Source organism: Sinocyclocheilus grahami, unplaced genomic scaffold, assembly GCF_001515645.1.
Source record: "Sinocyclocheilus grahami isolate Dianchi unplaced genomic scaffold, SAMN03320097.WGS_v1.1 scaffold741.1, whole genome shotgun sequence".
NCBI classification, from domain to species: Eukaryota; Metazoa; Chordata; class Actinopteri; order Cypriniformes; family Cyprinidae; genus Sinocyclocheilus; species Sinocyclocheilus grahami.
Genome location: NW_015505920.1, coordinates 117,056 through 129,024, shown reverse-complemented (window position 1 = coordinate 129,024; position 11,969 = coordinate 117,056). Strand labels below are relative to the sequence as shown.

General features: G+C 37.9%; 1 protein-coding gene across 1 annotated transcript in view; it reads right to left on the bottom strand.

Annotated features, from left to right (window-relative positions):
- Nucleotides 1–914: 914 nt before the first annotated feature.
- The window catches only part of stk17al (serine/threonine kinase 17a like), a 16,330-nt gene continuing 5,275 nt past the window's right edge, over nt 915–11,969 (bottom strand). The window contains exons 3-8 of the mRNA XM_016245013.1: nt 10,394–10,606; nt 5,783–5,927; nt 4,806–4,932; nt 4,369–4,417; nt 3,319–3,498; nt 915–2,405 (exon numbers count right to left, since the gene is read on the bottom strand). Coding sequence (XP_016100499.1) covers nt 2,138–2,405; nt 3,319–3,498; nt 4,369–4,417; nt 4,806–4,932; nt 5,783–5,927; nt 10,394–10,606 — 982 coding nt within the window. The 3' untranslated portion in view covers nt 915–2,137. The remainder of the gene's footprint in view (nt 2,406–3,318; nt 3,499–4,368; nt 4,418–4,805; nt 4,933–5,782; nt 5,928–10,393; nt 10,607–11,969) is intronic.

The window sequence follows — 11,969 nt, the reverse complement described above, 5'->3', positions numbered from 1 at the left end:
ATCCTTTTGCACACTTTCTTTTGTAGTCTACCAAGATTTTATCATTTATGTTTCTAAATATTAAAACAAATTTTGGAAATTGTTTCACTACATTACAATATTAATTATTTTTGTTATGGCTGGTTTATGGATATCTATATATACACAGTAAAGAAATTTACATCACAAAAATCTCAATTAAATGCTGTTCTTCTGAACCATGTTCAACCATAATGTATAATGGTTTCCATAAAAATATTAAGCAGAACATTGCTTTTCAACATTGATGAGAAATGTGTCTTGAGCAGCAAATCAGCACATTAGAATGATTTCTGAAGGATCATGAGACACTGAAGACTGAAGTGATGATACTGTAAATTCAGCTTTACAGTCACAGGAATAAATAAAATTTTTAATATGTATTGAAAAAAAAAAAGTGACATTAAATTGTAATATTTCACAATACTAACTTTTTATTGCATTTTTGATCAAATAAATGCAGCCTTGTCAAACTTTTAAACATTTATTTATAAAACAGAGAATTCCGGTCCTGGATTCTGATTGGTTGAGCCACGTTCAAAGCTGTAGTAAATGACTCTACAAACACACACCTTTGTTAACTTTGTGTGTTGCTTGGCAACCACTTTATTGCAACCACAACTGTTTCTGAGGAACTAGATTGTTTTGTGGAAGAATACTGTTTTTATTAATATCATTACACTTTATTTGCTCCGTTTTATTTTGTGAAACCTTAATACATCTATGGAATAACCGTTTTATAAAAGCAATAAGCCCCGTGAAGCCGTGGTTTACAGTGAATTTATAGCAGCTAAGGGGGTTTTAGGGTTATAAATTCACTGTAAACCACGGCTTCTTGGGGCTTATTGCTTTAATTAGAACCTATAAGAAGGTAAACAAACAAGATTCTTCATAAGTTTAATACAAAATTATCATTTATTTTCTTCAATATCTTGCCAGGCATGCCAATAATACATAAGTAGTCCAACTGGACGCAAGTGCAAACTTTTATAAGCACAACTGGTAAAAAAAAAAAAAAACTAATATTACAATTTATTTTCTCATATTAATCTTAAAATACCACAACTGTAGAAAAATACTTTTTTTACATTCTTTTTTTAAAATAAAAAAATATACAATTATCAAAGCCTTTTGTTTTGTTGTACTCTGTTCTTCTGAAAATGCAAACATCTCCCACAACTGTCTGAAATGCTCAAATCCCAGAAGACTTTGAGCGGCCCTCAGTCATAAGCCCCACTCCATCACGGACGACTTGGAAAATGTACCTCTCGATACCAATGATGCCTTACCAGACACAAAAAATAACATACAGAATATATTACAAAAAGGCAAAAATACCTCTTGAAAACAACAACAACGGTACAAGACATTTGTGCAATTATAGCAAACTTGTTATGAATAAGAAAAGGAAAAAAGTGGTACAGAAACGGTGAGAGAAATCAAACAAACAGTGGCTTGTGGGTATGAATGACCATGTTGAACTACTTAAATGTGCTTGTTGGGAGATTTAGTACAAATTTATTCCCACCGAAAGTGCTAGAACAAAAGTAGTCTCTGTGAATGTTCATTAAAATGCAGGTGCCACTTCTAAAGAAGCAGAATGATGTCAAATCTACTGTTTGAGGAAAGAAGCAGTGTCAGTTCTTCAGAATATTTTATAATGCGTTGGTCCAGTGAAGCGCAATGATGAATACAACATCAGTCAATTTATCAGAGCGTTCCATTTCCTTCCTACAATGCAGCAGGCACTTCCTGGGGAGACTCTGACTTGAGTTTTGGACCAAGTACAGACAGCAGAGAAGGTTCAATCCACTCTAAAAGTATAAACAATCCATTGTGGTGCGTTGAGTTAAGAACCTTGACCAAGAGCTTAAGAATGCTTTATTAATCTGTTGTAGACACACGCGCACACCTCTGTGGTCATAAGGGAAGTCAACTCGCATTCACAAACCAGGACGGCTACGTATCCCACACAAGACGACACAAAGACTTCACACGCACATAAAAAAGGTACTGCAAACACCCGAGTAGACCGCCGCTGTCCAGTCCAAAGTAGGCCACACCAGTCTGGCAGGTCATTAACACAGAGGCCCTCTGATTGGGCAATCATGTCCGTTGCTTAACAGATTAGTTCTTGTTGTATCTCGGGACGAGGTGGGAATGGTTCTGTGAAACTGAAAGTGTCCCAACCCGTCTTCAGCTCCCCCTGGCCTGGCCAGGTGGGATATGAAGGCATGATGACAAGTTCTGGGGAGGGGACAGGACTTTCAGGCTCCGATTCGGATTGGCTGGCTTCTTGCTCATCTAGAGGGGCATCCACAGTGTGTTGATGAGAGTCGATCCTTAACCAGGGATGAGTCAAACACTGTTCCACTGTTGCTCGTTTTCTAGAGAGAGAGAGAGAGACAAAGACAAACATACTTTGTGATTTTTTTTGTTTTTGTTTGTTTGTTAAATGTGCATATTATGCAACATCTTTTATATCAGATTGTACAACATGCATATCAGAACTGGTCACTACTGAGAGTGTTGGTAAGTCACATTCTCATATTGGCACACAAAATGATGATACTGCAACAAAATTATACTGCAAAAGTATAAAGAAAAACAAGTTTAATAAAATATATACAGGTCTATTTATATTATTTTCTAATAATAACAATAATAAAATATATACATACTTTGCTCATTAAGTGAGCAAAGACCGCAAAATTGGCCTATGGGAAAGGAATGTGAGAAAATGTCATGAGTGTGTGCTTTTTTGTGCAATGATGCACTATGGTTCTCATCAGCATTTGGTTTCTCCACCAAATGAAAGACTCTCACATTCTCTCATTTAGGTTCCCAGATTTTACCACATTGCTTTAAGCTACCATTGTTCCTCTCCTGCTTTTTCAGTGGCGATGATCTACAAGCATTAAGTTTTATGGAGTGCAGATTATAGTTCTGGATCAGAGACCCTGCTACTATCAGTTCCCATACAGCAGTGACGACGGCAGGTCTGGACTTCCATTTGTTACACCAGCAGACCCAAAAAGCCTTTCACCATTCATCAGTTGCAGCAAAAGTGCCCAGGAATGTGGGGAAAAAAGTAAGACTGCAAGGATCATTTCACTGTATATTCAAGACCCGGGGTCCATTACATTTTAATGAGAGATTGAAGCGTTAGATTGCATGTCTGGAGCAGAGCCAACTCAAGCCACTCCATCAAGCAGGTTATGTAAGTTTGCCTAAACAAAACTGGAGCGTCACAATGTAATTTCACATCCACTCTTACAAATAACAACCAACTATCCCTACCTGGGGTTTTTGATGAGCAGTGACTGGATGAAATCCACAGCGAGGTCAGAGATGCCCTGAAAGACATCCTGCGAGTAGTCCACATTGACCTGGGAGATATTCAGGAAGGTCTCCTGCTTTTCTTCTCCCAGAAAAGGTGACTCTCCTGTGAGCATCACGTAAATCAGAACCCCAATGCTCCTGTAGGGGAAAAGCATCAACACAGATCAGTACGGCAGAAAAAAACATTACAAATGGGCATTTTCTCTGCTGGTTTGGTTGGGAGACCAGCTTAAACCAGATAAGACCAGGAAACCAGCTTGGGCTTTAAACATGCTTAACAAGTCATACAGGTTGCGAAGTTTAATTCTTAAAGCCGGCATGAAATGGAAAACAACCCTATATTCTAAATACACGTTATAGATCTAAGTGTGAACAATTCATCGTGCATATATATTTATTTTATTCTTTACCATTTTTTTTAAAATTGTAATTATTCCTTAATTTCATAACTTCCTACAGTTGGTACATCACAATACAGAAGAAAAGATCTGTTGCAACTTCCGTTACATTGCAACTTCAAACTACAGCAAGAATCATTAGTTTTGCTCATACTTGGGGTTAGAGGTTTATTCTAAATCTTTAAGCATGAACAAAAGTAATAGTGATTGTTTTAGTGAGCTCCACTAATAAAAGTTAAAATATGAAAGACGGGGGAAAAAAGGACAATGAGTGTGACAACCACCTTTTACGTCAATTAAAATGTGTGTGAACTTTCTAGACAATATTCTGGATATTCAGTGGGTTGTAAACTGATTGCACATGCTGACTTTTTATCATGCAGATAAACACGGACACATTTATTGAATGACTAGATTACAGAAATGAATCATACAAATTGCATCTGCTTTTATAGGCCCAGTTATCCAGATGTAGCCACAAGGATAAATGTCCTTTATAAAACACCTCATATGAGTGTCAAATACTACAAACTCTGGTTTACACACACACACACACACACACACACACACACACGTCTGGACTCTGGACACTCAAAGGAGTTCAACTTACCACATGTCAGTAGCTGTGCTGATGGGCTCATAGTCCAGGACCTCAGGAGCTGAAGGAAAGAGAGAAACAAACGTCTCATTACCCTTCACAACACAGTTGCACGCGCACAAAAAAACAAAACAATTTTTTTAAATGATCTCAGCAGTGTGATGCAAAAGTGTTCAAAAACGATCAATGATATAAAAAAAATTATAATAAAATGTAGGTAAGGCTAGAAAATGTTCACCATTTTATGCCAGATTTTTCTGCAGATTTTCTATGACTGAGGGAGTCACAACCAAGTCAATAGTCACGTTTCATTAGTCTTAAACAAGCTTTTGTTTTACCCCTCCTCTTCACTATACTGAGCTGACAAGTCTTCACATATCCGTTTTTTGCAGCAGTAATGCTGTGCGCAGGAGGATTTGAGGTTTGCAAATGAAAGAGGGCCGACTCACCCACATACTCGGGAGTGCCCAGGATCTCCCGTAACTCTGACACACTGTCCACCCGCCGAGATAAGCCGAAGTCAACAATACGGATGTCACCCAGTGGCTTGGCACTCGTCAACAGGATGTTCTGAGGCTGGAGGAGACATTACGGGTGTAAGAGAAAGGAAACATTGAATTACAGAGCAAAACCTGTTTCCCCAATAATAATAATAATAATAAATAAAAAAAACACTTAGAAAATGTATTGGTACTAAAATTTCATTTACTTTTTAACAATTTAATAGTTGCATGTGAAAAGTACCCTTTTAGTGCCCCATTAACCATTTATCAAACAGTTTCCACCTCAAGCATGCAAATAATAAGTTCACTAAAATCAAACGCTTTCATTCAGTCTAACATCCCGAGGCACAAAACTGATTAAATTAATCATGTTAAAATTAGATTGAAGCACTTGGCGTTATTACAACAGAGTGCGTTTAAACAGGTCTGGTTAATAGTGGTCTTAAGCACACTATCAAAAGTCATTCAATCCCATTATTTCTGCAAATGCTATCTAACTTTTTTTGCTGACCTATGCCTCTTGTTGTTACGCAATCAATGTTGTTACACCAAAAAATGAATAAATAAATAAATCTAGGGTGTACTATAGCCCAAAACAGAACAGGGGTTTCTTTGTATGAGACTTTCTATGTTACGCCCACATACACAGACATAATACAGCGATTTAATCAATTACTGTGGACATTAATGCATTTGAATTCACACACATACACCCCATCTTAGATGAGAAAAAAGGGGCAGCAGAGACGTTTTAGCCCTCAAGTAACTTTCTGGCATATTTGTTACAACAAACCTGTTCTGATTCAATCCCACACTGCCAAGAATGGTCAAAAAGATGTTTGAGACATTCCAGAACTCTGGCTGAATCATCATGACGTACATGTGCACGAACACGAACACGGAAATACAAACAGTACACTCACCTTAAGGTCCAAATGAACTACGTTGTTTTGATGGAGACAGGCCACGCCCATCAGAATCTGTCTGGCCAATCGGATGACGTCTTTCTCTGTGAAGGCCTCGTCGTTATCAGCAACACACTGGTTAAAAATTTCACCTCCGGCAGCACTGAAAGAGAAAGAGAGAGAAGGTTACAATTTAGATCTCAATTTACGTTCTCACGTAATACTTTTTTTTTTTTATTGTGCCAAAAAAGAAGGGAAAAAAACCCATTCAATAAATCTATGATTAGAGACACCCAAAGAGACACAAACACACCCTCAACCATCCAAGAATAACAGTTTCAGAGATGAGGGTGAGGTGTTTCTCATTGTCCCATCTGATATTAGTATTTAAGCCATATCAAGCATATAATGAGCTCAATAAAACAAGAACTCGTAAAAATTTCCAAGAAATCAACAGTACATGCGTACACCACCCACATGTGTGGAGTCGTTTGAACTCTACGCCAGGTGTTTGCACTCATTTCTAAAAATTATAATTGGGCCTCTCCAAAAAGACAGCTAATTATTAAATTAGAGGAGACTTCTGGGTACCGACGGATGGGGAATTTCATCCTTGCATAACCGTAGCGAGGGTTACCATGAGGATTTGCAAGCAGTTACTCCTTTGGGGCGATGAAAGATTGTGAAAATCAGGGCCATGTGTAGTGGCTTACGGGCAGCACACATAAGCCCCATCCAATAGACACTCATGTATTTGCTTTTCATCTACAGTGGAGAGTCTGTATGGATTGGTGTGTGTAGTGTGCGTTACGTAACAGTTGAATCCAGCTGTATAAATACGGGATTTTGGGTATCGCTTATCAGATGAGCAACTAGAGGCTTATAAAGAATTACACTGGGATATTGGGAACCTTTCACACCCCTTTCTCCCCTTTAATCAAACATATCACAACAACTCAAGCCCTTCACCCTAACGGAATAAAACCCTCCACTCCAAATTCCCCCGAAGTGACCGTCTTCTAAAGTAACAGCAGCAAAACAAACCCCAAAGAGGTCTGTTAATGCTCACACATGTGCAAGGTCAAATCCTCACAGCCTTTCATGTATGGAAAAATATGTTTTGGTTTCATTGTGCGTGTGAGAGAAAATCTGAAGAATCTATAAAGTGGTTCCATGGACTAACTCGGATTTATGATCAACTGAAGAAGAGCTGCCATTGCGTAAAATAAATCACACTTACAGGCTGGTGACGTTGACGTCCCATTTTTATTGATTTCACCTGATCAAAATGCCGCTGCGCTGGTGAACGACGAATGACAGAGGAATTTCAAGTTTTGTCGCTCAAAAAAAACTTTTTCTGGAACAGAAAGCAAGGATAAAAATATGCTCATCCGCTACCCAAGACCACCATGAGTGCATTTCCCCTCTCACGAAAAGACGAGAGTGAGTACTCGGACTTAAAGAGTCTTGCTAAAGATGTGAAGAATGCTCTCCAAAGGCAATCTATCTAGAAACCAGCAACTCTGAGAAACACATTAGTCATCAATCGCGATTCACTTCCACGAATTTAGGACGGCTTGTAAACATACCTACTGTGGACTGCATCAAAACTGCTTTCGTACCAAACAAATGGTAACCAACTCGACAAACAAATTCAGATCCACACCAAAAGCTCTAGTGAGAAATCTCAATTAGTTTTGTAACAGGAATATAAAAACAATATAATTATTAGTACCAATATCAGATTCACCAAAAAATAAGGGATTTTAAGATTGATATTCCTTAAAATCCCTTAATTTACAGTCCCTCTGGTATTGGCACGTAATTATTCTGTTTCAGAAGATCACAAAATTCCGACAGCAAATGAACCGTGTGCTCAGTCTTATAAAAACTCACTTTCCAAGTTGCTCAAAAACGGTTTTAGAAAGAAAGAGCTGTGAAAAAGTTCAAACGTGCCAGATGTCTCGTCTCTCTAGCTTTATTTTGGGGTATTAGCGGTGTGCTGAACCAGAGGCAGTTGGACACTGTACATCTGCATCAGTCAAAAGGATTTAAAGCCATTGAAAGGTCCATTTCAGAGACTTCTGAGGGCGTTTGATCAAGCAGATGAGGAAAACAGAGAAGCATGATGAAGACTTATGAAGAAGCTTTCCTAGAAAGATAAATGCCAAACTCTGAGCAAGGGAGGGCTTTCATTTTGTTTAAAGAATGAAACGGATCACTCAACAAATCACTCAATTAATTTTTTCCAAAGAACATCCCTTGTCTGTGTCAAATTCTGCTATGGTGTTGTGAGTGGTTGCTAGTGTGTTTTTACAGCCCAAAACAAAAGAGATCACCCCAAAATCTCTATTAGATCCTTCAATGTAAATGCAGACTGCTTGAAAGTATGAATAATAGTTTTAAGAAGATGAAAACTCTCTCTACCCTACAGTTAGGCCCGTTACTTGATCTGACCCATTTTAAATTTACCAGCCAGTCCCAAAACCATCCTAAAATAATCTCATTTTACACCAAACATACGTACATGTGGCTTTTGAAAAAGTGGCTAGTGTGTTTATGTAATAGTCGGTGCTGGTGTTTCACCACAAATTTGCGTGGGGTGTCTGTGTGTGTTTGGTAAATGTAATTATGACCTTTTCTATTCTCAATCTTACAATAGCTAGGGTTTTAACTTTAAATGGCAGAAAAATGCGAGAACTCGGTTTGTTTCTGACAACAGAGGATGTGGTGATGCATTGCACATGCAAACGAGAGTACGTCGCAGCTCTGCTTTTAGAAGAAAAGCCACAGGAAATGGAAATTGAAGCGTCTCTTTCTGTCTGTGTCTCTTCGGTTTAACTGGTTTTTACTGCTAAACCTGCCCACATCAAGTTTAAGGATTTAACTAACAACAGAAAACCAGAATAAAATGAACTGGATGCATTGTTCCTTACCAAAACCAGACAGACTGTTCTAACACGACAGCAGACACAGAAATATGCAAACATGCAAAAAAAAAAAAAAGAAAAAGAGTGGGGCTGAACTCACCATTTTTTGTAAAAGTATACAAAAAATTTAGAAATATATGATAGTTTATTCATATAAAAATATAAATAAGACTTGTATATCTATATATGTTATGTGCAAACGGACCAGACCATGACTTCAGTCTCACAGACCTTAACTGATGTGACTGAACTTGCACAACAATTGACGAAAAACGAGAAGAGTTACATTCCTTATAAGGTAAACTTACTCCACAGGTTGCCTTCACACATGCCGATGTGCGTGCTTACAAGTGACAGATTGACATACAGCTGTCTCTTCAGAGGAAGTGGCTTAGCCGTGTGCAGCAACTATTTGACTTTTTTTTTGTGGCATGTTACCTTTCAGACTGAGAGATATAATCTACCAATTCCCAAAACCTCTGTCATCCAACCAGTCAGCATCCTGCCTCTCTACACAGATCAACACACAATATGTGTTGATATTATGCAGAATTTACACAGCAATAACACAGATAGTAGGGGGAAAAAAACTAATTCCTTTAACAAATTAAGGGGAAAAAATCAGGGAGATTTAAATGATAGATACACAGAGAGCTTACGAAAAGCATTTAAACTTAACGACCTGTCATTACCTCATCATTAGTAAACGTTATCAGCTTCAGTTTTACTGGAAAACTAAAAGTGTGTGATTATGCTTCAGCTGAAAATATACAGTAAGCAATTTTCTCAAATATGTGGTGAATACCAAAGTGTTAAATGAATAACTCACAAAAGTCAACATTTACAGCCCATGTTGTTCCAAACCCTTTTCACGTCTTTTTGTACATAATATTTCAAATTTTTACATTTACCTTTTTTTAATTCAGAAATTTCAAAGAATGGCCTGGCTGCTCTTTTCCATTTAATTACAATGAATGGAGACTGTAGCTTTTGAGCTTTAAAAAGGACAAAAGTATCAAAACCCTTCATTTTGTGTTACACAATGAAAGCCATATGGATTTGGAACAACTTAAGGGTGAGCGATTTTTATTTAATGCAAAATGTAGATGAGTAATGAAGTGAATATAGGTCTTCAATACTTTAAATAAAACTCATGAAAACTCATAGGTCTGAGTCAGGTCTGCTGAACGTTTTCAGTGATTCTTGAGAAGTTCAGCAGAAAATGGCAAGGCAAAGTAAACCGGGTTGGTATGATTTTGGCGAGGTTGCAGCGTGGTCAGAAAAAATGCAGTCACTTTGCAGTGCTTTTTGAGAAGTGTTCGGATTTGACCTTTCACGAGGACCGAACACTAGAACACCACATTCTCACTTGAGAATTTGTTTCTTTGATTTCTTTTTATGGTTAATGTATTGGAACATTCAGCTCACTCAGTTAAAAGAAGAACTAGTTCAACTGTGGTCTGTGGTAACATCCGGAAAGGTACAGACAAACAAGCTCCAAACACACGCTTTCAAACAACAGCATTATGAAAAATTCCTGTTTTGATTTGCCCGCTGTGCCTGTAATTATAATCTTCAAAAGCCCTGGTGACTTGGAATAACAAAATGATGGTGCGCAATGTCCAAGTCATCATAAAACACTGTGCTTACCTTTCACGGTCAGGGAATGTAACTACATAACTGTGAGTGCGTGTCTTACCACTCTAAGACAAGGATGATCTCTGTGGTGGTCTCATAGACCTCATGCAGTGCCACCACATAGGGATTCGCCTTGGCTGACTCCAGCACCGCGATCTCATTAAGAATGTCGCCTCGGCAGTCCTGACCCTTCCGCCTTTTCCTCAGGAACTTCGCAGCGTGCTCCTTGCCAGTAGTCTTCTCCACACACTTCTTCACTACTGCAAACTTGCCCCTGCGTACACACAAACATACACACAAGAGCGATTAAATAAACAATTTGGGAAATGTTTGCGGAATGAAAATGAAGAACTCAAAATACAAGCATTTAACATGAGCTTTTATTACACAGCTCTCCGGAACAATTAGTTCTGATCAGGCATTTGCGGCATATTTAAAAAATGAATACATATACACACAGACACACAAATATATATATAGAGATATATATATATATATATATATATATATATAGATATATAGAGAGAGAGAGAGAGAGAGAGAGAAATAAAAAAAGCCATTCGATTTTTTATATAAATATTTGTATTAAATAGAAAATGTATTTGTAATAAACATTTGTATTTAATACAGTAATACGTTTTTTTTTCCCTTTATATGGTTTCATTCATTAAATAGCAGGGGGTAGCGTTGCAGACTGATAACACACTTGTCAGTTTTAAAAAAAAAATGCATCTCTGACACACACACACACACTAAGCAAATCTTCAATCCACTTTTACAAGTAAGCGTTCACCAAAAATAAAAATTTTAAATCGCATGACATTAGAACATGAGTCATAGGGACTAATTTTATGGTTTATTTATCATATTTTTCAGTTTTTTTTGGTAGCTTAACAGCCATGATCACCCATGATCTGCCACAATAGAGCAAAAATCTCTGAGAAGAATCTTCAAAATCTTTTTTTTTTTTACTTAAAAAAAAACAACAAAAAAAGCATACAATTTTGGGATGGAATAAGGCAGTGACAAATAATAGGTGAACAACTCCTTTAATAACTTTTTTTCTACATGCAGTAGAATTGACTTCATATTTGGTGTTGTCCTCATTAATAATAATAATAAGATCATCAGCCCATTGATGATGAACTGTGAACATCTTTGTATTCATTCTTAACCTGTCAGTTTCACACTGGTCATGATTATTCCCTCCCTCTCTTCCTCGTTTGCAAGGAGAGCCTGACACCCAAATGATAAGAATGACAGTTGGAGCCATCTGAGGCTGCTCACATACACACAGGCTCTTTCACACTGATTTCCTGCCACCTCCCTCATCTGAACTCCCATCACCTCATCTATCAGTCAAAAGCCACACAGGGCCTTGCACACACACACACACACACAAAGAACGGGACTGTCAGTGTGGACATTCTCTTGTTTGACAGCGAGAGGGACAAATGGCTCTAAACCACACCTCCCCTTCAGGCCATCTCATAAAGAGACACCAGTTTGTGTGTGTGGTAGAGACCACAACAGACAGACCACCCACTCTTCCAACACTCCTCCATTGAGAGTCAATGGTGTCCACTCCTCCCACTGTCTAGTTCAGCCAATGACCAAACATTACACTTACAAACAAA